The sequence below is a fragment of the Myotis daubentonii genome, chromosome 5 (genome assembly GCF_963259705.1).
Source record: "Myotis daubentonii chromosome 5, mMyoDau2.1, whole genome shotgun sequence".
Classification (NCBI taxonomy): Eukaryota; Metazoa; Chordata; class Mammalia; order Chiroptera; family Vespertilionidae; genus Myotis; species Myotis daubentonii.
In genome coordinates, this window is record NC_081844.1 from 106,811,218 (window position 1) to 106,836,101 (window position 24,884).

General features: G+C 57.1%; 1 protein-coding gene and 1 long non-coding RNA gene across 3 annotated transcripts in view; one reads left to right on the top strand and one right to left on the bottom strand.

The window, feature by feature from the left end:
- Positions 1 to 1,007: 1,007 nt before the first annotated feature.
- Positions 1,008 to 13,070, bottom strand: STC2 (stanniocalcin 2). 2 transcript variants are annotated; one of them, XM_059699216.1, is made up of 4 exons: positions 12,576 to 13,051; positions 10,355 to 10,497; positions 7,556 to 7,767; positions 1,008 to 2,099 (listed from the first exon to the last, which is right to left on the bottom strand). In XM_059699216.1, the coding sequence occupies exons 1-4, from the start codon at positions 12,724 to 12,726 to the stop codon at positions 1,697 to 1,699; spliced, it is 909 nt and encodes a 302-aa protein (XP_059555199.1). In that variant the 5' UTR covers positions 12,727 to 13,051; the 3' UTR covers positions 1,008 to 1,696. The 2 variants fall into 2 exon arrangements, with proteins under 2 accessions (XP_059555199.1, XP_059555198.1); XM_059699215.1 differs by lacking the exon at positions 1,008 to 2,099 and adding an exon at positions 3,013 to 3,445 and having other exon boundaries at positions 12,576 to 13,070.
- A 1,219-nt stretch (positions 13,071 to 14,289) lies between these two features.
- LOC132235979 (uncharacterized) overlaps positions 14,290 to 24,884 on the top strand; it is a 272,119-nt gene continuing 261,524 nt past the window's right edge. The window contains exon 1 of the long non-coding RNA XR_009453133.1: positions 14,290 to 14,384. This is a non-coding gene — a long non-coding RNA (uncharacterized LOC132235979). The remainder of the gene's footprint in view (positions 14,385 to 24,884) is intronic.

Here is a 24,884-nt window from a genome sequence, read left to right on the forward strand (position 1 = left end):
ACCCTCCGGCACCGAGTCCCGGCAGCAATGGTCGGGGTAAAAAACGCGAGCTGTGCTCTGGGCCAGGGCGTTCCCTCCAGCCAGGCATTTTGGAGTGGGTCCATTTAGTTTGCTTATCTCTGGCCTGAGCTGCTTGCAGGGCGAGCTGGGAGCTGACAGAAACGGGAGATGCATGTTTTTTTGCCCGTTCACTGGAACAGGGGTCCGCCAACCCCGGCCCACGAGCCGGATCCAGTCGGGCGCCTGTTGCCTGGTGTTGGCGTGGAGCCCGGCCTGCGATGCGTCGCCCGGGTATGTGTGCTTTCGTGCCACGTGGCAGAGCTGAGAGGCGGCGACAGAAACCCGCAGCCCCGCCAAGCTGAGATCAGGGTATTGCCTCTCGGGATCAGTACAGAAAAGGCGTGCGACCTGAACCCTGCCCCCTGCCTGCCAGCGGGGCGCCTCGTGGAGGCTGGCTGCTGAAGGGACAACCTTTCACTCTCGCCCGTCAGCGGAGGAAAGAAAAGGGCTCCGTCTGAAACACTGGAAGCAACTGCAGGAAATGGTTCCGATCCATTCCTCCGGGGAGTTTCGGTTCTGTCCCTCCTCCCGCCTGTCTTCGGTTCACGCTGCCTCCTTTCCTCGCGGCAGCGCGGCCAGTCCAGATCTGGAGAGCCCTGGCCCTCCAAATGCCTGGCCGCCCCTCCGTGTGTGTGAAAGGCCGGCGTTCCCCGATGGGAATTAGCGAGCGGCCTCGCTTCTCTCCCCCCTCGTCCATCCTCCAGCGTGGGGGGGGGGCCAGCTTCGCAGCGTGGCCTCCCAGCATCCAGGCTGGCGGGGGTCCCGGGGAGATGCCGAGATGCTGAGGGTGTCTTCTCCGTGTGGGGGTCGCCCTGAGTGGTTACGAGCCCCACCAGGCATTAAGATGTACGGTGACGTGGCTCTGGAGTTAAAAAAACACACACCAACCAGCCCCAATGCGCCGCTTGTCTGTTTTTCCTCTGAGCTGGTTTTAATGACCCAGTTGCTTGGTGTGAAAGCCATTTATTTAGATGACAGATATGTAGATGTAACTAGATAAATAAAAAGTGACATCGAGACTCGAAGCAGTGGTTAAAATACACACACACAGGGGCCACGCCCTCCGGCAGGGTGCCCCAGTCAGAACAATGGCTCAGAAGGTACACTGAGAACCCTCGCCCTCCCGCCTTCCCCCCCGGAAAGCAGCTCCAGACCCCCAGGTCCCATGCAAGAAACTCCACTTCCACTTGGCACCGGCACCCACACGGCCCCTGCCTCCTCTCCACCCTGCTCAGCCCCTGCGAGATCTTCAGGCCCATTCCTGCACTGGAATCCGCTGCTCCCAAGCGCCTGGTCCAGCCCCGGGGGGTGTGGGAGGGTGCCCACCGCCGCCCCGGCAGAGGAAGCCGCAGGTCGCGCCCAGTGCTCCACGGATGGAGAGAAGACAAAGCCACGGGGAGCGCACGTGGCGCGCTCGCTTCTCAGGGCGCAAGTGTGGGCCCCGCCGGACCTCGCCGCCGCCTGGGGAGTCTCCACCGCACCTGTTCATGCCGCCAACACACACCTGCATCCAGTCCGCAGTCCCCTCCAGATCCTGCGCGGGGCATCCCCCTCTGTAATGGCAAATGTTCTGGAATGTCCACAGAGAAGAAAATGGACGGCGTGGAGGAACGGTCTCCCGGCCAGGCCTCCGGTTTCACCTCCGGATGTCAGAATACTCGGCCTGCTCGTCCTCCCACTCGCTGCTCCCAGAAGTTCCCTGGGCCCCGTGGGCCGCCGCTCGGCCCCGGGCGTGGGCGTTCGGGGGGCTCTTGCTGCCCCGCTCGCCCTTGGCACCTCGGCCCGTCTCCCTGCTGCTGGGCTCCGAGAGGCGGGCGCCCGCGTCCCCGTGGTGGGCGCGGGAGGGCTTGGCCCGGTCCGCCTGCAGGTGGCGCTCGGGGGGCGCCGTGGGCGGCCTCTGCAGGGCCGAGGTGCAGAAGCTGAGGATGGAGCACAGGCTGCCCCAGTTCTGCTCGCACTGCGCCTGCACGCTGTGCGTGACGGCGTCCTTCACCTCCTCCCCGCAGGTCAGCAGCAGGTTCACCAGGTCCACGTAGGGCCTAAGAGCAGAGCAGAGAGACGGGATGCGACCAGCCCCGCGGCCTCCGGGGCAGCCACCACGGCCGGGAGACAGGTGGGAACCCCGCGGCTTGGCTTGCGTTGGGTTTGGTGGAAGAGCTTTCTGGCATTACCTCCTGCCTCTGCCCATAGTCCATGGAGTACTGGTCGCAACCCTTTCCTGGGTGGCTAGGCATCGGAGGGAGCGGGAGGCTGAGACGGAAGCCACCGCGGTGCACAGGTGCGCACGGTGGAGGCGCCTCTGGCGAAGGCGGGCGAGGATGCAGGTGGCAGCCGTGCGCACAGGGACGGGCGGGTGGGAGGGCGGGCACCGCGGGGTGTGTTGGGAGTTTGTGAAGTGGGAGGCTCTGGTGGGCGTGGCCATGGGTCTGGGGTGGGGGAGGCCAGAGGAGTTACAATTAGGCAAGTGGTAAAGGGCCTTAAATCCCAAGCTGGGGCGCTAGCGGGTTTGGTCCAGTGGATAGAGCCCCGCCCTGCGGACTGAAGGGTCCCGGGTTCAATTCCCATCAAGAGCGTGTACCTGGGTTGCAGGCCCTCCCAGCCAGGCCCTGATCCCAGCCTGTGCAGGAGGCAACCAATTGATGTCTCTCTCTCTCACATCAATATTTCTTGTCTTTCCCTTTCTCTTCCACTCCCTCTTAAAATCAATGGAAAAATATCCTCTGGTGAGGATTAACAAAACAAAAAACCAAACCGGAGAGTGTTTTTGGTAGGAAAGGAGGTGCTATTGCAGGCTTGGGACTGGAGGAGCCGCAAACTGGCCCCTGGCATGTGGCATCGGCACGGGGGGGGGGGGGGGGGGAGTGTTTTTGGTAGGAAAGGAGGTGCTATTGCAGGCTTGGGACTGGAGGAGCCGCAAACTGGCCCCTGGCATGTGGCATCGGCACGGGGGTGTTTTTGGTAGGAAAGGAGGTGCTATTGCAGGCTTGGGACTGGAGGAGCCGCAAACTGGCCCCTGGCATGTGGCATCGGCACGGCCAGCTGGCCTTGCTCTGGGTGTCGCTCTTTCAGACAAGCCTTCCCTAAGCCCAGCTCCCAAGACGCATTCCCCCATGTCTGTGTTGGCCCCCGGTTTGGGCTCCTGGTGAAGAAGGGGGATCTGGGAAGTTCCTGGATGCACTCCCCCGTGCACCTGGTGAGTCTGGACCCCGTGGGGAGGGCGGGGGAAGGCCACTTCCCGGGTGGTCGCGTCCCCAGAGTGCTGCCCTGTGCCGGGAGGAGAGGCTGAGGAGCGGCTACCTGAGCATCTTCCCACCTGGGCTTTCCCAGAACTGGAGGTGAGGGCTGGCCTCCAGGGGCCGGTGGGTTTGGGATGGAAGCCAGCCGTCTGGGAAAGAAACAGGCTTGGCTCAGGAGGGAGAGCCGGCCATTCCAGCAGCCACGGGTCTTTCTTGGGGGAAGGGGCAGGAGGAATGACCACCTCAGGCAAGCCTTCCCCCTGGGCCGGAGCTGCGTGCAGAAGGGGGGAGCGCTGTGCCTGCTTTTTATATTTATGGGCCCAGCCGGGAAGAGGTGTCCCCAGTGACAGCCTCTCCTGGCCCAGTAGTCATATTAAGCCTTTCTTACATCCCACTGGCCTCGTACCATCCCCAAGGGGGGTATGGAGTGTTGCCTGTGGCTCACCAGCATTCTCAAGAGAGCCAGCCCTCGGCCAGCAGTTTCTGGATCTCTCTGCCCATGAGCGTCGCAGCTCGGGGCCATCCCCTCGGGCAGGGAAAGTGCTCTGGACTGTGAGGTCGCTTCACAGGACCAAGACTTTTTCCCTGTGAGCCTGGCCCAGCCGGATGGTGGTATGACAGCCACTCTTTTCTCTGCGAGTTGGCAGTGGTGGCTCGGGAAGCAGTTTATTGCCACTTTTATGAGTTAGTCCTCAAGTTGTAACTGAGTGAACGGTCCTCATCTCATAGATGGAAACATGGGTTCGAGGTGGGGAGAAGGGGGCTTTTGGAAGCTTCTGGGCCTGGGAAGCCTGGGGCTGGGCTGCGAGTGGAGGGGGGATGTTCTGGCGGATGGACCAGGCTGCCTGTAAGGCCTCCTTTATGCCTGGCTGGTGGGCGGGGGCTTGAGCTCTCCCAGGCAGGCCCCTGATGGTGCCGAGGACAGTGATGACACTGGTCTTCGTGGGCTGAGCAAGGGGGGCACAGGGCAACACAGGGAAAATGGTCAATTCGCGCGCGTTTCCTTCCGTCTCTTGAAAACTAGCTCCTGACTGCCTCAGGGAGCTCGAGTTCACCGAGTGCGTCTCCTGCGGCCGCCCTGAGCGTCCCTGCCACTTCTCTGGGGCTCCAGGAGCAAACGGCGGGGCTGAGAGTGTCCGGCCTTGGGGACACTACCCCAACGCTCCTCTTCCAGCTGCTTTCCCCGGAGTAAGGGGAGGGCTCTCCTGGGATGGACACACTGCCTCTCGGCTTCCTTCGCCAGGATGATCGGCCTGCCAGATGCTCTCAGAACCCAAGGTGGACCTCGAAGGCCGGACCAACCGGCGAAGGCTGGACCAGCCCGAGTACTGAGTACTCCTGCCCGCCCTGAGCTGTGAACGGTGGGGGGCGGGGGCGTGTGCTAATCTAAGCTGCGCTCGGAGCTGGTGAGCTGGCGTGGTGCCTCCTCAGGCTGCAAGCTCGGCCGTGTCTCATGACAAAGCCCAGCTCTCTGATCTGGGTGTCAGTGAGGCTGAAGGCGGGTTAAAAATACTTAGCAGGACACGAGCGTAGGGGACGGGCCTGGAGGCCGCCAGCACCCAGCGATAGGGTGAGTGGTGGCTGAGGTGGTTGCTATGGAGAAAGTGAGGTGAGAAGGGGTGAGAGGACCACTTCAGCTTAACCTGACAGTGTTTGGGGGTGATAGGGATGGGGTGGAAGAATGGGGGTGATGAAGATCCCGGGGTGACTGTGATTTCGCCCCCTGTAAAGTGGAAAGCCAGTTCAGCTCTCCTTTCTCTGGTGGCCAATGCCACACCTTCTTCAGTGTCTTCCTGCTTTGGGGGGACTGGGCTCCTCTGCGCCCCGGTCAGTGAAGATGGTTACAAAACCCGAGAGGCTCGTGCACGTGAATGGGCTGCGGGCGGGGAGGCAGTGGGGGTCAGTGGGGGGCTGGCTTACAGGAGGCCCAGGCTTCCTTTCGGGGTGTGCCGCCTGCGTTTCCATAGCGGACTGGAGGGGGGTTACGAGGCTGTGCTTAATGATGTGAGGAGCCCTTCGGCAGTAAGGGTCCCCTGGCCCCATGGGCTATGCTTCCCTGGAGGGGACTCCAGAAAGCACAGAGCTTTGCTGCTTCTTAAACGTGTGTGTGTGGGGAGGTGGGGGGGTTGGGGGGGCTTTAAAACCTGCCGTTTTCTGCCCGGCCAGTATGGCTCAGTGGTTGAGTGTCGACCTGTGAATCAGGAGGTCACGGTTCGATTCCTGGTCAGGGCACATCCCCCAGGTTGCGGACTTGATCCCCAGTGGGGGGGGGGGGGGGGAGGGGCGTGCAGGAGGCAGCCAATCCATGGTTCTCTCTCATCATTGATGTTTCTCTCTCTCTCCCTCTCCCTTCCTCTCTGAAATCAATAAATATATATTAAAACAACAACAAAACCACAAAAACCCCCCACAAGACTTTTCTTCAAAAAGACAGCCTCCTCGGCTCCGGGAACATATGACAGGCTTACAGACTAGCTCCCCGCCATCCGCTCTCGGGCCAACATGCTGTCTCTATGGAACGCGGGTTCAGGACAAATGAACTCCCCGAGTTCCTCAGCCACACAGTGCCAGCATCTCCCAGGGTGTCCAGAAGGAAGGGCTGACACAGCGCTCTCCTGGGGTCACGGGGATGCATTTGAGAAAAGGGGAGACCCAGGCCACGAGGGGGACCAGTGCACCTCTGACAGGCCCAGTGGGGGGAGAGCGGGCCAGAGCAAGGAGGTTTGGGGTCTGTTCTGACAGCTGGCTTCAGGCATGCATCTCACCCAGTCCCCAGTTGGAAAGTAGAATCAAATCTCAGAGGGAGGCCTTTAAACTCTTGGCTTCCCTCCTCCGCGGCTACATGGGGACCGTAAGCTGTCATGTTGGGAAAGATAGCTGAGAGGATCCAGGGAAAGTCCCTGGCCCGGGGCCTGGCCCGCTCAAAAGCCGATTTTGTATCATTCTAGTTGTTACGGTTGGTGCCGTTGCTGCTCGGCTTCTGCACAGGTGTTTGGGAGAATAAAAAGCATTTATCGAGCCTTCGTGTAACTCAGAGAGAAGGCATCATTGTTTTGCTGTTGTCGGGAGCTGCCCGTGGAGAGATCCAAGGTGACTCTCACAATTCACTCACTCACCCGGGTGTGGCAAGATACCTAGACCCTCGTGACCAAGCGGAAAGTGACAGGAGGGTGTTGTGGGTGGGGTGGGGAGCAGCCTGTTGAGAGACATAGCCGGGGGAAGGCATGCCACGGACTAAGGAGCCAGAGTTCATGGCGTCCTACTGACTCAGCCCAGCGAGTCACTGCAAAGAGCAGCGGCACCGGCTGGCCCTGGGCTGCTGAGCTAGGAGCTCGCTTTCTGGGCTCATCCCGGAGGAAGGAGCCACGTCACTGTCACTCAGGGGCCACGGGCCACGCTTCAGGCCAGCACAGCCCCGTGGCCCCAGGCTTCACCGCTCCGCAAGAGTTCGGATCCTAGCCATGGCATGTTTTTTCAGGAGTGAGATTTTCGGGGTTTATTACTGAATTTCAAGCCTTTGAATAAGTCAGTCTGTGTTTCCTCGCTTTGGCAGAAAGGTGTTTGGCTGATTAGCGTTTTTGACATTTGTTTTGCATTTTCCCTGGGAGGGCATTCATGTGCTTAGAGAAGGGGAGCTGGACTCTCTAAGGGCGGGGAGAGCGATAGAAGCAGGAAAAGAAAAGCTACTGCTCTCGGCATGCGGCCTGGAAGAGTGTAGTGTTTGGAGCCGGACTGCCTGGCTCAAATCCTGGCTTTGCCTCTCACTGCCTGTGACCTTTCCCTCCGTGAATCTCAGTTTTCTCATCTGTGAAATGGGCACGAGAATGGTACCAGAACAGGGCTACTGTGAGGATCAAGTGAGAAGTTCACGGAAAGCACTGAGCCCCATGCCTGGCCCTCGGTAAAAGCTGGGCAGGTGGTATTCGCTGCCCGTGGGCTGCCGGGGCACCCACGGAGCTACCGGGGATACTCAGAGACCCGGTGGGTCCTGGCCGAGAGAAAGACGAAGGGCATTTCTGAATCCCACCCATTTCGTGCTTAGGACAAGAGCTTCCTGTTTCTATTGCTTATGATTCTGAGACCGATGGTGCCAATTTCTTGCGCTTTTCCTGAAGGTCAACAGGAAAGGCAGTCCCAGGGGAACCGGGCAGCTTTCAGAGGTAAACGCCCCCCCCCGCCCCCCCCCCCGCCCCCGCCCCCCGCCCCATCCGGTGGGAGAGGCCGGCCCTGCACACGGCCCAGACCCCAGGGACACTCACTCGCGCAGCAGCAGGTCCTTGAAGTGGATCATCTCCACCATCACGCGGGTGTTGTCGCGGGCGGCCGCGCACAGGTCGTGCTTGAGGTAGCATTCCCGCTGCAGCTGCAGCACCATCTCCCTGATGGCCGGGCACTTCCGGCTGATGCAGCCGAACCTGTGCCGCAGGGCGTGCGCCTTACAGCGCAGGGCGTCTTTGATGAAGGACTTGCCCTGAGGGTGGAGAACAGAGGAGGGGAGGGGGTGGGAGACAGGAGTCGGACAGGGGCCTCTGGGGCTCACCCAGAGCTTTCTGACACCGGAACCCCCAGGCCCGGCTGCGGACGGACACCCTTGCAGCCGACAGGCTGGTGCTTCATCCGAGGTGTGTCCGGAGTGACGGGACCGCCTGCATTTGGCCAGAGACGCTGCCTCCTACTAGCGTCCCTCGTGCTGGGGCTGCCGTGGCCACCTGTCCCCAAGGCAGACAGACCAGGCGGGCTGCTTTGTGGCAACTTTTCTGGGCCACAAGGGGACGGAAATCGCCAACTCCTTGGTGGTTCCCAGCAGCGTTGTCCCCAAGTAGAAGGTGCCCGTTTGTCCGAACCTCCCGCCGTCCCTCTGTCCTCTGAGCCCAGGAGTGACATCGAGGTGGGCTGCCGCCTGGGCCTGTCCTGCCGCCGAGCCTCCCAGCACCCCCGCACACACTCTCGTCTCCCCGTCCTGGAAGGAGGAGCATTCTTTTCCGCTTTGAAAGTGATTTGACTCCTTTAAGCTGTTAGGATGGCTGCCTCTAAAGGCCCGCCTGGCACCGGGCCTGGTAGCGTCTGGCCCCGCGGCAGCCCCTCCCCCGGCCCGGCCTCGGAGTGGCGCAGGCAGCCAGGCATACATCTGGCCCGCACTTCTCTTTCCTGGCAACCCCGGAGGTTGCTCTCATCCTAGAAAGGAGACAGCTGTTGGGGGTGTGGAGGCGAGCGGGGCTGCAAGTTAGCTCCCTTACCAACCTCGGGGGCAGAGAGGCATTGTGGGATACCCACCCCACAATTACTATAGAAACGAGCTGTCCTTGGAGAGGTCACCCTGTTTTTAGACAGGCCCGGAAGGAGCGGAGTTGGGAGAGGAACCGGGCTTAGGTTGGGATTGGGAAGCCAGCCAGCACGTTTATTCCGGTTCTCTCCCTCAGAAGCCATCGAAATGTCTACGGATAGTGTCTAGTCACTGAACACCACCCCGCCAGCCCCCCTCTCCCCTAACTCTCAGGGGGAGGCCAGTAGGATGGAGGGCAGGGCGTGCCAGCTCATGAAGTCGTTAGGCATCGCGAAGGGCCTTGAAAGGGATGCTTCTAACCTGAGAACATACTCCTGTTGGAGAATCAAAGGGAAGGTTAATTTATGCGACGGCTGCGGCAATCTGCTCTCCGTGTTCCTCCCTGGCGTCCCCTGGGATGGCCCTGGTCATTCCTCCGGATTTCCCACTGCATTTCCTAATCCCAGTGAACCCGGCAGGGACGCGTTAGCGGGAGCCTCAAGGAGCCCAGAGGCACAGCCTCGTCGCTGCGGCGGTTTCTGTTTCCCCTCCGCCACCCCACATCCTCTGCATCCCTTTCTGGTTCCCAGGCATGGCTCTGTCAGGCTCTCCACAGGATGTCAGTGGATGGTGACTGGCGATGTTCATAAATCACCCTGAAACTGCTGGCCTCCTCCAAACGCTGTCACCACCCGCCGGGGAAGTGGAGAGGAGGTTTAGGAGAGAGAATGACAGAGGGTTTCACGGGGGGTCTAGAGCAGGGTGGGGAGCCTTTTTCCTGCCAAGGGCCATTGGGTATTTATAACATCATCCTTGGGCCGTACAAAATTGTCACCTTAAAAACTAGCCGGCTGTATTTGGTCAAACATTTAATTAACTCACCCCCAATGCCTTGGCAGGGCCAGACCAAATGACTTCCCGGGCCTGATACCGCCCGCGGGCTGGGCGTTCCCCACCCCTGGTCTATGGGCCGGCGAGGACACGAAGAAGGTGAGCCTCACGCCATCTGAAATGTAGTCGGGTGGTCAGCCCTGGAGCCCTCGGGTCGCTTGCGGGTTCTTTTCCTGCCCCACGCGACTGGGTTTGCCCTTGGGAGCCTGGCACCACCGAAGTGGGTCAGGCCCTGCCTATATTTATTATATAGAGCAAAACACCCTGTAGCATTGCCAGCCTCACTCAGGGTTCTGACTTTTCAGGTTGGGGAGGAGGGGCGGCTGCTTAGAAGGAAGGTAAGCCTGCGGTTCTGGGGGCCCCAACTTCTCCATGCTGCCTGCTCACACACCCACTGGGGGAGGGTGGGTTTCTCCCAGCGCCGTGTCTCCCTATCCTTGCCCGTTGGGGAGAATTGCGTGTGGAATATATGATTGACGTCTCTGCCCTTCCCCCCTCAACCTCGCGCTCCTAACGTGATGGGCCGTGCAGAGCAGGCCCTGGGTGGCCTGACACAGTGAGCCCCTTATAGCGGCTTATCATGGCCTTTGTCTTCTTGGCCAAGACTCCTCGGGTAACTGTTCTACGTGGCCTCCACTCCGCGTTGCCTGTGCAGGCACAGGTTAAGAGTGGGAAGGATTTAGCCTAGGTGACAGCTCCAGATGTGCAGGGCAGGAGTGGGGGACACTGCCCCCCTCTCCTCCCCCCCCCCCCCCCCGGCCGTTCTACCTAGAACGCCGCTTGCAGGTGATATAACGCACCACGGCTGAGCAGCTCAGGAAATCTGTTGTCAAGTCTTTCCAGTCACCATGTCATTCATGCTACACCAACCCCAGACATTCCCCGGGCTGTCTATGGTGTTTACCTGGGCGTCAAATTTTCCAGCGTTGTGCAGAAAAGTCATGCAAATCCCATGCAGGCCCCGGATTTCACACGAGTTGTTCTCGAAACACTCAAACACGCCACAGCCCACATCGCCAGCGCTGACCAGGCAGTGCTGGATCTCCGCTGAAATGAGAGTTACGCACAAAGCTATACAAAATCCTCAGCCATGCTGCGGAATGCAGGTTAACTGAAATAAAAGTAACGACAAAAAAAAAAAAAAAAAAAAAAAAAAAAAAAAGGGAAGAAAGTTAGAATGAATATCTCAGGATCTAAAATGCCAGGGAAAGAAAATGTCACCATTTATTCTACTTATGAAAAAGAGCCGTAGTTGTAAATATTTGTAAAAAATTAGCCAAATTTACATTACAAAGACCACAACCGGAAGTTAGGTCTGAGCACCTCATTTTTCTTCTCCCCATCTTATTAAAGTACTTGTGGGGGTTCTTAGCTTGAGAACATTGGATAGTTCAGCTTTCTAAAGCCACAAAGTCTGATTTTAAATGATTAGCTTGCCCCTCAGTAGGCCATCAATGAAATGCCCTTCTCTACTTGGAGCTTGAAGCTGCTGCTATTAAATCCCAGTCATTTCCTTCCTGACCCCCAAATGCGAGCGTCCAGGGAGCACTTTCAATTCAGCCTTATGATTCAACACCTAAAAAATCACGGCAAAACTCCTGTGAAGGCAGCGCCTCTGACCGTAGCCTTAAGAACACCAGGCTCGGGAAATGGGTTTCGGAGCAGGTTGAGCATGGGGCAGTCAGATGGGGGCTGGCCTGCAGAAGCGCAACCTAGTAGCCAGAGCCTCCTTGCATTTATTTATTTACTTTTTATATATGTTTATTGATTTCAGAGAGGGAGGGGGAAGGAGGGGAACATCAACGATGAGAGAGAATCGTTGATGGTGATGGGCAGCAGGGGCCAGAGACTCCTTTGAAACAGAGATCCGGTTGAGATGCCACTTAATCCCCTAGAATCCCAGAGACCCGGTTTGCTTCGCAAAATGTGGCCCGAATTCCTCCCTCTGACAGGACAGGCCGAGGGAGTTAGCTGCCGAGCCAGGCTTCTGCCCCCCCCCCCCCCCCCCGCCCCGAATTGCAGGTCTTTAACCACAAAGTTGCATCCAAAAAGTGTATTTTGGAAGAAGGAAGGGGTAGGAGTAGATAATCTGCATTCAGTGTAAAGCTACCGAGAGAAGGAGGGGCGTGTATTTGTTGAGGGTCACCAACTCCCGAGATTACGTTCAGGGAAAGAGCTGGCGAGGGGGGAAGGGTGGGCGAGGGTCCCGGGAGGGGCTGCGCGTGGCGGGTGATCCCTCCCGCGCGCCAGGCAGGAGCGCGCAGGGCAGAGGGCCGCTAGCTCCGGAGTTCCTGATGGGCACGCGTGCATTTCTGCTCGTGGGGTGAGCGCATGCCCGTCGCTGCCAGGTTCGCAGGTCCCTGAGGAAGGGGGAGCCGCCTGCAGCCGAGGAGACGCGGGCAGATTTCCTTTCTCTCCTGGAGCTGGGAAAGGGCCAGCCCGTGCCCTGCACTCCGGGCTCTGCTCGGCAGCTCGCCGGGAGCCCAGAGCCGGCTGAGCTGGGGCGGCGCACCGTGGGGCCGGGTCACCATTTCTTGCTGACCTGCCCCAGACGGGGGCCGGTGGCCGCAGAAGTCGGCTTTGCACTACCCCCACCCCGTTCCGAAAGCAACGCGCCCCCCCCCTCCCCGCCCCCAAGGAAAGTTCGCCAAGCAACATCTTGCCTACAAAGTTCTCGGATGTCGGGCATCTTTTGAGGAGGGGGGAAGCCGTCCTGCCGCCGCCGGCCGGCCAGATGGGAGAGAAGTTCTCCCGGTGCAGCGGGCAGCCCGGCTCGGGACCCTCCGTGCCTCCCGCGGGGCGGCCGGGGCGGAGCAGGAAGCTTTGCATCAGCCAGGGGAGCCGGGTCCGCACCGGCCGGTTACCCTCTGCCCGGGGAGGGCAGACAGCAACAAGTCCTGCCCCGGCGATTTCATCACCCGCCTGCACGTGCGGATTCCGGGCGTGCGGAGCCGGGCGCGGACCTGCCTCGCCTCACGCTCTCCTTTGCCCGCCCCGCGCCGCCCCGGGAGTTTGGCACGGCCCTCGGTGGGCGCCCCGTGCCGGGCGAAGCAGCGTTGGAGAGCTGCGGGGGTGCCAGGTGGGGTCCCCCAGCAGCCCCCCGCCACGGGGGCGCACATCCTTACCTGTGTTCTGCAGGGACAGGCGGCCTTTCTGCTGGGAGCCTCTGTCCTGCGGCCCCTCGGGCGGGTGGGTCGCGTCGGTGCCCCGCGCCGGGTCAAAGGTGGCCAGCACCAAAGCGACGGTCACGAACTGGCCCAGCCGCTCGGCACACATCGTCCTCCGGGTAAACCTCCCGCCCGGAGACCTGGGATCTTTGTGCTCCCCTCCCCCCTTCCTCCTCCTCCGCCGCTTCCCCTCCTCCTCCCACTTTCCTCGCTCGCCTTCTCCCTCCTCCTCGCGGCCGAGGCTGGATAGAGGTTACCGGGCGCCCTCCCGGAGCTCCCCGGAGAGCATGTGACCAGGCCGCCTGCAGCGCCGCGAGTGCCGGCGACGGCAGGGATGGTGCCTCAAATATCCCTGGAAGCTCTGGTGTCACTTGAATGAAGGAGTCGAGCAGGTGTTGTCCCGGCCGCTGGACCAATCCGAGACCCCGGCCCGTTTGACAACACGGCCGGGGGCGGGGCCTGCGCCAACTACTACGCGAGGCGGCGAGCTCGGCGGGGTGCGCCTCACAAAGTTGCGGACCTGCTGGCCGACACGCGTGTGCGTGCGTGCGTGTGAGCGCGGCCCGAGAGGCGTGCGCGTGTGCGGGGGCTCCGGGGCAATGGCCGCACCGGCTTAAGGACAAAAGCGAATCGCAGCTCCGGTGGCAACTAGAGGCGAGAGGGGAGGGTCTGCCCTGGGACAGCGTCCCGCGGGCCCGGCTGGCTGCACACCCGCACCAGACCCGCAAAGTTTCCTCTCCCGCCGTGTGAGCGGGAGACCCAGCCCCCAGCGCTGGACAGACTGGAGGAGTTTCCTGGACACGGGGATGCTGAGGGCAGACTGAGCACATATGGCAACTCCTGGCGTTGCGGCGCTTTGCGTTAAAAACCCCTCAAACCAGCCGTGGGCAAACTACGGCCCGCGGGCCGGATCCTGCCCGTTTGAAATGAATAAAACTAAAAATAAAAAAGACCGTACCCTTTTATGTAATGATGTTTACTTTGAATTTATATTAGTTCACACAAACACTCCATGCTTTTGTTCCGGCCCTCCGGTCCAGTTTAAGAACCCATTGTGGCCCTCGAGTCCAAAAGTTTGCCCACCCCTGCCTCAAACTATTTAAGGGCAGAAGCACTAGATGTAGGACTTGGCCCGAGCAACCGCCCAGGTCTCCCCGTTCTTCCTGGCCCGCGTGGTGGGGCGTGCCACAAGGAGGGCGCCGCTTTCTCGCCTCTCCCCACTCCGGCTCGGCTGCAGGGACCCAGGTGACAGGCGGGACTTGCATGGCTTCCACGTGGCCGGCAGGGAGGCCCAGGCGGCTCGGAGTTAGCCCCGCGGAGAAGCATCGCTCGCCCTGGAGGTCGGAGCTTGAAAGGCAACTTTACGCGTCTCCAAACACTTCCATTTTCCCCAAGCGCTACTCACCATCCCACTCCGGGCTCCCTGGACTCTGCGGCCATCTCATGGAAATGGTTTTAAAAAAAAAATCCCCACCCCCAACGAAACCCATGAAAATTCTCCCATCTTCTCTTCTGTTAGAGCTCTCTCCCCAAGCACGCCCGCCCCCCCCGCCCCCCCCCGCCTTCTCCAGGGGCGCACGGCAGCGGGGAGAAGTTGTGCGCCTGGGAGCCTCTGCCCCCACCGTGTGTGTGTACGTGTGCACGCTCACGTCTCCCGGCGCCGGGCCGGGGACAGGAACTGCTCCGGGCCCCGGCAGTCCGATGGCGCAGCTCTGGGGGGCGCAGGGCTGGGGGAGGCGCCGTCCCCGCCCTCCTGCCGGAGAACAGGTGAGCCCGGGTCCCAGCTCCCACCCCCCTCACCCGCCCGCCTCCCAGCCCGCGCCCTCTTCGGTAATGCGCCGGGAGGTTTCATCACTCACCGCCCACGGCGCCTGTCCCTGGGTCTCCACGGCAGGCAGGACGCACTGCGCGCCTCTTTGGGGCCGCCATGTGACGAGGTTGGGGGAGGGGGTGCGGAGACGTGCAGGCCGGGTCGTCCTCCGGGCGCTGTGCCGCTGCCAGAGCTCCCCGCCCAGGGTCCCGGCTGTGCTCTGGCATAGGCGAGGCAGAGGCGGGGGAGGGAGAGGGGGAGCAGGGGTGGCCCCCAGCTGGCTGCAGCTGACCAGCAAGTCCAGTGGCCCTGAATCAGGAGGAAGGAGAGGAGGGGGTGGGGAAGGCCCCTTCTGAATGGGCTCTCCCCGGGGCTGCAGCGTCAGGAGCCACTGTCCACCACCCCTGCCCTACTTTCCGAGCCCCAGTGAATGGTCACTTTGAAGGTCCGAGTCTGAGCTGAACTGACCACTCATGCCCATGATTCCAATAGCAGTGACTTCTTGCAGCCTCAGATCTTCTGTGGAGGCAGGTGGGGTACAACACATGAACACAGGTGGTTCGCTTTGCTAACCTGCTTTTGTTGAGCACTGTTGGCATTAAAAAAGGCATCTGGTCACCTGGCTCTTTGAGCAACAGCAATAGGAGAGGTCCAGACTGCGGGAGCCAGGCCACCTTTGCTGGATGCAGGCACTCGTGTCTACTTGATGGAAGGCGCTAGGGCACCTGGAGGCCTCGGGCTCCTGCTTCCTCATGGCCTTCGCTCTGTACTGCCTTTGCCACTACGATGCCCTAGGGCTGCCCTCAGAATGAAAACATTCATCTCGAGGCAGTTTGCCCAGCCTCCCAGGGGACAATTGTGTCTCCCACCTGAGCCAACTGCCCCTTTAGAAGTAAAAGATGAATGCCAGCTAGCCTTCGAGGTGTTGCAAGAATAGGCGCTAGTTCCTAAGGTTTTCTCTCCAGGCCACTTGGCCAGGGCCTGACATGCAGAGGAGAATACCCATCGCAGTCAGTCCCGTGGGAGCAGAGAACATGCTGTAGACTCAGTAGGCCGTTTGCTGGGATTACCAGTCTAGGCCCCAGGCCTGGGGGCGGGGGGTAGGGTAGCCCCAGAATGGTGAACTGGTCATGATCTCCCCTCCCCATTCTTTCAGCTCTGCAACTCAGGCCAGGGTTGGCAGAGAGTGGCTGGTGAGAGTGGGAGTGGAGAGGGGACAGGAATAACAGAACATTGTAGTTATTCTAAAGCAAACGCGAATTGAGAACAGACACTGTGCCACACACGGCGCTTCCGGCTCTGGTGTCCGCCCTCGATGGGAATCGGGATTTGGGAGGAGCCGGGCCAGACCAGCTGGTGTTGCCCTGAGATTCAGCAGGGAGTCTGCCGGGATCAGCCCTCCTCAGTGTAAGACCCAACCAGCCTCCTGACACCCCAGGGCTTCTGTGGCTGATGCGTGGGAGCCACGCGTTGCTCGCTAACTCCGATTCACCAGTTAAAATCAGTTAGGCACTTCAGGAGTAGTTCTTGGGGCAGAGGGGACTTGGGCAGCACTTGGGAAGGCAAGGGGATACTGACAAGGAGGGGTAGGGAAAGAGAGAGGGCATCCCAGGCGGGAGGACCAGCAGGGATCAGTGCTGGAGGGGAGATGGGGGGCTTGTGTCTGGAATAGGGTTGTTGAGTTCGGTGTTAAACTGGAAGGCAAGGCGGGCAAGGGCGTCGGGGCCCTGCTGTTGGGGCCTTTGGGACAGACCTGTGCTCACTATGCAAGACCTTGTCCTCATCATGACGGCATTTAAGGGGACGGCAGGGTGCTCTTAGCTCAGGTTCCCTTCTGGAATCAGGAAACGTGCTGACGTCGGGAGGATACGGAGGAGAGGAATGAGGTCTTCATTTGGACTCCATGTGGGTTGGGATGCTCGACGGCACAGAAGGTGCTCTTGCTCAGGCGTGAGCAGGTGGGGCTGTGGAGGATGCGACAGTTGTGGGGAGGGAGGCAGTGACGTGTAGGTTGATCTGTGCTGCCTAGCCCAGGTTTTCTGTGAGCTCTAGAGCCTGGGTGGGTAACGTGGCTTCCACGTGGAGCGTGCCTCCTCCTGCAGGCCCTGCCCCCTTGGGGTGGCTGTCTGGGCTGATGGCACCACCTCATGGTCAGCGAGGGAACTGTCTGACCAAACAGTGGACTGTCCTCTCTCCCTGACTCCAGGGCCCGGGGCACTAATATTGGGTCTCCTGCCTTCTCCTCGATTTCCTTAGCGAATCAGTCCGTGCTGATTGAGGCAGACCTCTCACAACCATGCGATGTCATCGCCCGTCAGGGAAATCCCTGTCCACCTGTTTTGCTTTTTCTCCCCATTCTTTGCTACCTTCCCAGGTGAGCCCCCAATCTGCCCTCCTCACAGCTCCTTTGCATCACGCCGGTGTGGAGGGAATGAGGAAAGGCGTCCCCGTGAAATTGGAAAAGACAAAATAGCTCACTGCTGCGATAGCCTCCAGGCTTCTTGAAAGCCGGGGTCTCTCCCTAAGAGGTCCCCACCTTCCCCTCTGTCTTCTTTCTCTAAACCGGCTGCTCATGAGATGGATTCAGGAGGAAGGGGGTGTGTTCAGTGTGTGGGCACGGTGGTCAGGGCCGGGACAACATCGCTTCCTAGAGTCCAGGGCATCGACAACGCTCTGAGCGGGGAAGGCCGCTGTGGGGCTGGGCTGCCGGGGAAGGCTCGTCACTTACCATGCTGCTCATCGGAGGGAGTGTATTCCGAGTTTCCCCAGAGGCCGGCGCCCAGCGTTTGGGAACCACCACCTCTGTGAGCTGACCCCTTCCTGTGCGTCAGCGATGAATAGTCAAACCGTCTCTCTGGACGGATTGAAAACACGAAAGGTGAGAAAGATTTGTAAAACCCCAGGAGAAGGGAGCTTCCATGTGCGGGGGCGAGTGAAACAGCTGCAGACACCGGGCGTCTGGCTGTGGTCTGAGTTTTGTCTGTGCCTCGCTCCGAGGCCGCACAGCACTCCAGAGGCCCCCCGTGCTCCCAGGTCCTAAGTCTGGTCTCCTCACTGTGCGTGGAGTGGAACTCCCGCAGGGAGATGCCCCGGGGCGGGGCCGCCTGGTCCCCATGGTGGCGGAGGGCGGAGTGGTGGTTGGGGGTAGGGGGACGCGGGTGGAGCCCCGGGGGTGGGCCGCGTGGTGTGGGAATGCGGTGCAGCTCTCTGTGACAGGTCGGGTTTGATCGGAGAACTGTTGGATTTCAAGCGGATGAAGGAAGAGCCGCCTTGTGGGGCAGTTTTCCCGATTTTGAAAATCTTCCACGAACTCACCGAATCTATGGATGGACTTAGCCGGCCCGTGGAGGGAACTGTCTGACCAGATCTTCGTGGACTCCCAGCTTAGTTTTGTTTTCCGGCCCCAATCTTAGTGTTTTCTTCCTTCTGAGAAGTTCTCATTGTTCGTAAAGGTTGAGATTTCATGACTTCTGTCCTTTTAAAAAGAAACCTCCCAAGGATCAAAGAAACGTTTATTCTTTAACGAAAACAGAGTGAAGCTCATCCTACCTGGAATTTGCCACATGGGCCATTGGAACCACTTATAAATCTAAGATCTTTCATGGGGTTTTAGTCATCTCATTTTTCTTATTACCTTGAAACAGGTTTCATTTGGTCATCGTAGGAATTATTTTGTTATTCATCAATTATTGCCAATTATGCTAAAACATTAAAATAATAAGAAATGGAGGGATGCTGGAGGATCCTTTAGTTTTCTTGTTCATTGCTGAGAGTATCACGGCGCCTTTCAAGAAGGTATAAAAGAAGCCACAGGGCCCGCTCAGTGGTTGAGTGTTGACCTAGGAAGCAGGAGGTCACAGTTCGATTCCCAGTCAGAGACATGCCTGGGTTGCAGGTTTGATCCCCAGTAGGGGGCGTGCAGGAAGCAATTGATCAGTGAGTCTCATCATTGATGTTTCTCTCTCTCTCTCTCCCTCTCCCTTTAAGTAAAGAAGGCACAGGACACCATCTTTGTAGTTTCAGTGTTGCTTTCATTGCAGACAGTTGAGAAGATAGACATTTTTATTTCCTGCACAAAATGGAAAAGAGAAGAAAATTGGCACAGGAAAATGTTTGACAGTGGGTCGCCAATCAGAGGAGACAGCAGCGAGGCTGACTCTGAAGAGAACAGTACAATGGGTTTCATAAGTCAAGTCTCGGGCTGTGAGCCTCACAAGACAATGATCTGGCTGAATTTTCTCAAGAACTCCAGAATCGATGAATAAACAACATGTTTCTGGGGAGAAAGAGAAAGTTGGGGTTTCTCATCCAGTTCAACAAAAAGGATTTTCCCAGGTACTATTTTACAACAACAACCTGGATCATCCTGCTCTCTGAAGGAGTGGGGCCAGTGTTCGTGTAGCTTCAGATGAAGCCAGACGTGTTTACACAGGTGATCAGAGGGAAACAGGTGATATGGAAATGAAAACAAAATGACCGGACTCATCACTCCGTTAGGTGTTTATAAACTTAAAAGTGAAAATGCTTTGCAGTTATGGAGAAGAGGCGATGACCGCCTTCTCTTTCACATTAGGAGCCGTCACAGGTTGCAGAAGTAACTAGCTTTAGGACGCAAGTGGGAGAAGAGCCAGAACGAGTGATCGGCTAGAGCTTGCTAGCGAGGTGCCTGGAATCCGGAATCCGTGTTTATGGGATGGCTCTGTCCCAGGTTCACCCATGACAACTGGTGGACAGTCAGTTGCATTCAGAGAACGTTGCCCATTTTGGGTCTATATACCTTCAAAGCCCGGGAAATAGGCAATGAGAATTCACTATGTTTAAATTATTAACTTTTCCAATAAGGTTTTAAAACTAGCCCTTTATTGTCCTATAGGTTATTCATAAAAATGAAAAAGGCTTCTTTGGGGCCTGATGGTAAGCGATGATGATACCTTTTTTCTAGTGGGCTGGGGCCCAAGGTTACAGAGGCAAAACATTAAAACAGAAACCCAGTCACCCCTTCAGGAGGATCCCTGTAGAAGTCCCCAGCTCTTTCCCCACCCACCCTCCTCAGCATTAAGAGTAGATAATTGTTTTTTTTTTAATATCCTCACCCTAGGGTATGTTTATTGATTTTAGAAAGAGAGAGAGAGAGGGAAGCATCAATCGGTTGTCTCTTGTATACGCCCCTGACTGGGAATTGAACCTGAAACCTTTGGGTGTAAAGGATGAAACTCCAACCCACTGAGCCACCCCGCCCGGGCAGATGATTGCTTTCAAGTCTGAATGAGAGACATCACATAACCCCTCTGTTTATTCTCCCCTCAAGTGGTACTCGTGCTTCTCAGCATTCAGTGGGGAAACAAATTACTGGACAGGACACATGACACGGATACTGTATTTAGTGTGTGATATCTGGGACTCTTAAGGTTAATTTTGACCATCCAAGATTTTCACTTTGTTTGAAGACTTTAGAACTTAACTACTAAGTCTGTTGGGGCTGCTCTCACCGGATATCAATGCCTGGTGGCTTAGACAACAAACATTTATGTCTCACAGTTCCGGAGGCTGGAAGTTGGAGGTCAGGGTGCTGGCTAGCATGGTCGGGTTCTTGGTGAAGGCTTGCTTCCTGGTTATGTAGTCACATCCCCTTCCTTGGCACCTGCAGGAAGAGAGAGGGGGAGTGGGGGAATCTTGTATCACCTCCTTTTTTTGTAAGGGCACTAATCCCATCACAAGGGCCCTACCCTCATCTATAATTATCTCCCAAAGACCCACCTCGAAAATACCATCACATTGGGGATTAGGGTTTCAAATATGAATTTTGGGTGGGGACACATTCAGTCTTACTCATTCACAAGTGTGAAGTGTGTGTGTGTGTGTGTGTGTGTATGGTTTTACTTTTTCTCCCTAAAACCTTAAAACCTTGAGAAAGGCAGAACTGAGGAGAGAGAAAAGTAAAAGAGAGAAAACAAAAAGATCTCAGAGGAAAGAAATAGAAAAGAACAAAGATAAGATTAGAATCTAAAAGAAAGCCCAAGAATATTTTCTGATTCTTCTTGTTTTTGGCAAGGTTACAAACAAAAACAAGTGGGTACCAAGATAAATTAGGCACATAAAGCTAAAGCGAGAAGCTAGTGATCGATGAGGAAAAGAACATATAAAGGAGAACACAGCCCCCTCCCAGGGGAAGGCAGAGGCTGGCCCGAAGGGGAGACCCTGTGAGCAGAATGGGGGTGCCCTCACCGAGCCATGGCCTTCGCTGTGGGCCCATCGCTGGTGGGTGTTTAGGAGCGAAGTGAAAGAGGATGATGCTGTCCTCTGATGTCAGCTAGCTGATGGCGGAGATGAAGAAGGGCAAGGAGAGCTAATCTGGGGAATGTGTGTGGGCACAGTTTTTGGCAGGTGGGGAGGGGAGGGGCTTTGGGTCTAGATGTCATGGGGTTCAAATCCCAGCCTTGACTCTGAATAGCTGTGTGATGGGGGCCTGGTTGCTTAGCCTCTCAGCTCCAGTCTGCCCAGCCTAAGTCTGGGGATAATACTGTGGACTTCATAGGAATTAAATCAGATGGTGTTTCCAAATGCTTCGCTCCGTGCTCGGCTTCCGCAGACACCGATGGCCGTTCTTTCCCCCAGTGAGTATGGAGGGGCTGTGGCTGTGGCCATTCTCTGGCCCACAGTCAAATGTGAGCAGGAACCGTGACCTGCTGTTGCTGGGCAGGGAATGCTTGGCGAGCGGCCTCCTCCCTCACCTTGGTTGTTGGTGGGGACTAGGGGGGGCGGTGGTAGTGGTGGGGGGCTGCCTCTGGGGGAAGCTGTGAGGGTCAGAACTGGGCACTGGTTGACGTGCAGGCTCCTGTGTGCCAGTAGCTACCGCATTTGCTTTTTGAAACGGCCTTAATGGACTGCTGGAGTAGAAAGAGAAATATCTTCCCTTTGCCTGTGTGTGTCGTCCAAATGGTATTTTTAAAGGTTTATTTTTGTGCGTGCACAGTGTTCCTGAATAATGTTCCCATGAGCACGGGCAAAGATAAACCCCGCGGCGCTCGGAATCTGCTTGGGCACAAGCGGGGTGTGGCCGCGTGGGCCCCGCCGTGGGCCCCGTCGGTTCCGTCCGTCACTGGCCGCGTCTCCGTAGGAGGCTCGGAGGAGCTGGCTCGCTGACCAGAACCGTCCGGACACAGGCCATGGCAGTGTCACCCCTTCCCCGTTCCCGCTAATGGCTCGGAGCCCAGGGCACACGTGTCCCCGGAGCCCCGAGGTGGGCAACGTTTGCTCCTTACGTGGCCACCCCTTGGGCATGTCCACGCAGTTCCAAGTGGAAAACCACACGTGCGCCTTAGGAATGCAGGCGGCTGAGTGGCGTGTAGGATGGGCGTTCTCGCCACCCGGAGGCCAGCCTGCACCACGCGCGCGTGGCCCGGCCACCCCGGTGGACATTCAGTCTGGGAGCCCCTGCCTTGAGCGAAGGAGCTTTTCAGTGTTCACAAAAGCCAAGGCCTTTCTGGAAATTTCTCTGGAAGACCCCCTGCAGAACCCTGCTCTACCTTCTGCTGGGTGGCTTGTAATTGACAACCCTCAGGCTTTCTCTTCTAACCAAAACCGCCACCCTGGTGGGTGGGCGAGGCGGAGCATGAGCACAGGGCGCTGCAGATGACTTCGAAATGACCTAAATTCCTTTCATTCCTGTTGTTTTTACGGGGAAAAGGAGAGTCGGGGCAGGGGGAACAAGTCCCCGAGGAGGACTTGTGCTTAGGGTTTACAAAAAAGCACGCTTTGTTGGTAAAATAGGCCCCGTTGGAGCGGTTTAGAAGACTCTAAAATCCTGCACAGCCCTTCAGAATGCGAAGCAGCAGGAAACCGTGATATTTTTAAAGCAAGTATTTATAAAAGTAATTGGGTACTCTTGATGTGGAATACGGAGGGAGAAAAACTGCTAAGGAAGCTATATTGGACTTGACACGAAAGCGAGGCATGTAATTTGGGAGCCGAACGCGGGGCGAGGAGTGTGGACACACAGTACCTGCGGGCTCTCTCGCCCCGGGAGCCGCAGACAGGGACAGACGCCGCCTCCCCAGCGCCAGGCCTGCGGGCGGCGCCCAGGTATGCCGGCTCCTTCCCGAAACCCCCGTTTAAAACGCCACGGCCCTCGCAAACTGATTGCAGGCAGACGGGACAGAAAACACATGTCTCCGAGAACGCTTCGGTTAAAATTAAAAAATGCGGCCGAGGCCGTGCCAATAATTTACTTGAGGATATCTGAACCAGATGCTGCTAGCCCGTAATTCTGAGTAATTTGCCAAAATTATGTATTTGCTCTAATTCCAGAGAGAATGTTAAAATATGCATGACTTTTGTTATTTGTGATGCAAAAAAAAATAAATAAATAAAATCCGATCTACTTCAGCGGATCCTGGATGGAGGACACGCAGGATGTCTGCTGGCTACTGCTTGACCTGAACTGTCGGAAACGGGTCCTCAAAGCCCAGTGGCCTGGGCGGCGAGGCAGACATTTTGGGATCGGACGTTAACGCATGAGGGGACGCCCTTGCCCGACGGCGGTGTTTCTGTCGGTGGCAGATTCCAGTTCCCAAGTGGCTCCGGGTCATGGGCACATCGTCTTGTTTCTGTGATGCCAAACATCTGGGTGAAAATGGAAAAAAAAAAAATTCAGCCAGCTGTCTGGGTTGCTGCTCTCTGGGAAGCCAGACTGTCGATAGGGGGTGGCTGGTCAGTCGACCACATGTTTTTGTTGTTCTTGTTTAGAGAGTTAGCGTCTCAGTGGACAGGGGTGGTGGCAAGCACGCAGGCTCTGCAGTCAGGCCGTCTGGGTTCAGATCCTGGATTTTGCCACCCGCTGTCTAGGGGGTAGCTACTGCAGTCCTGGGCTGCTTTCTCTCATCTGTAAAATGGGCGTCATAGCAGCATCTGTTGTATTGTACCCCGCGAATCACACAAGGATGCCTCAAGAAGGCGAATTAAGGAGCCACATTTATTTCAGAGCCGGGACTATGAGGGGGCAATGCTCTCCAAATCTCGTAGTGCGCACATGGCCGAAACATCAGACTGACATAGGCAAATATCACAGAGGTATTGATTACTTCTCGAGGTTTGGAATGAGGAACCTGGTTTGTAAAAAATCAGCTTGTTACAGAAGCTTAGCTTGAGCAAGTTAGTTACAAAGATTAATTATAGCTTTGTGTCTTGGGACCACCGAGTCAACGGAAACACATTATCTGGAGCCACTGAGGCCATTTAGAGTAATTGTGCTGTCATGGTCTCCAGGTGCGGAGGAATGTGTTTTGAAAGACCAGTAAGATCACTCTCCATGGGGGTATTCAAACCACAGTCCATGGAGTGTTCAATCGAATGGGACAACTCATATAAGTTCAGAAAATCAAAATAACTTTCCTGTTATTTTAGCAAGCACGTAATTATGGAAGCCAAGTCAGCAGGCTTAAAACATTAAACAGCAGTTTTCACCCAAGCATCCACCTGGTAGGGCTGCGGTGAGTTGATACAAGGACTTAGTACAATATCTGAATGCAGTAAATGCCCTCAATAAAAGTTACCCATCTTCATTCTTCACAGGGTTTGAGACCCAGGGAGGGCAGTCCTGGAATTTATAGTTTATTCCTTTTGTCCTTTTTTTAAAAAAAAGTCCTTTGTTGAAAATGTTTTTATTCTTTTTTTTTTTTTTGAGAGAGAGAGAGAGAGAGAGAGAGGAGATATGAGATATGAGACAGAAACATCCGTGATTGCCTCCCATCCCCACCCCGACTGGGCGGCTAGGGACTAAACCTGCAACCTAGGCAGGTGCCCTGCCTGGGAATCAAACCGACAACCTTTTGGTGTTCAGGGTGGCGCTCCAACCACCTGAGGCACACCAGCCAGGGAGCCTCCTGTCCTTTTGACAAATGAGAATTATAACTTGGAGGGGAGATAGGCATTTTTATTGTAAAATATACAAAACGTAACATTTACCATTTTAAGCATTTTTAAGGGTATAGCTCAGTGGCACGAAGTACATTCACCTTGTGCAACCATCACCCCATCCAGCGACAGAGGATCATTGGATTTTGTTACAGAAATAACCTCTAGAGTGCGTGGCCGGCTGGCCCATGCCCTGCACCTGCACGCACAGTGGCCTGGCTCTGCTCCCTCCTGACTCCAGGTGTGGCTCTAGAGCCCTCCTACGATGCACATTGGATCTCTGCTAGCCCTTCCAGTCTCCCCGCCTCATGTACCATCCTAAGGGTAACGCCTGGCCTCACCAGCTTGGAATTCAGGCATTTAACACTTCACACCCGCCCGGCCGGTGCGGCTCAGGGGTTGCGTGTCAACCTATGAACCAGGAAGTCACAGCTCGGTTCCTGGTCAGGGCACGTGCCTGGGTTGGGGGCTTGATCCCCAGTGTGGGGCGTGCAGGAGGTGGCCTACTGATGATTCTCTCCCATCATTGATGTTTCTATCTCCCT

Excerpts from the sequence above, each read along its gene's own strand:
- STC2 (XM_059699215.1), bottom strand. The coding sequence starts at position 12,726 with ATGTGTGCCGAGCGGCTGGGCCAGTTCGTGACCGTCGCTTTGGTGCTG. Across the intron at positions 10,498-12,575 it reads CCTGTCCCTGCAGAACACAG|CGGAGATCCAGCACTGCCTG; the intron begins GTAAGGATGTGC and ends CTCTCATTTCAG. Across the intron at positions 3,446-7,555 it reads AAGGACCTGCTGCTGCGCGA|ACGGCTGGCTTCCATCCCAA; the intron begins GTGAGTGTCCCT and ends TTTCTTTCCCAG.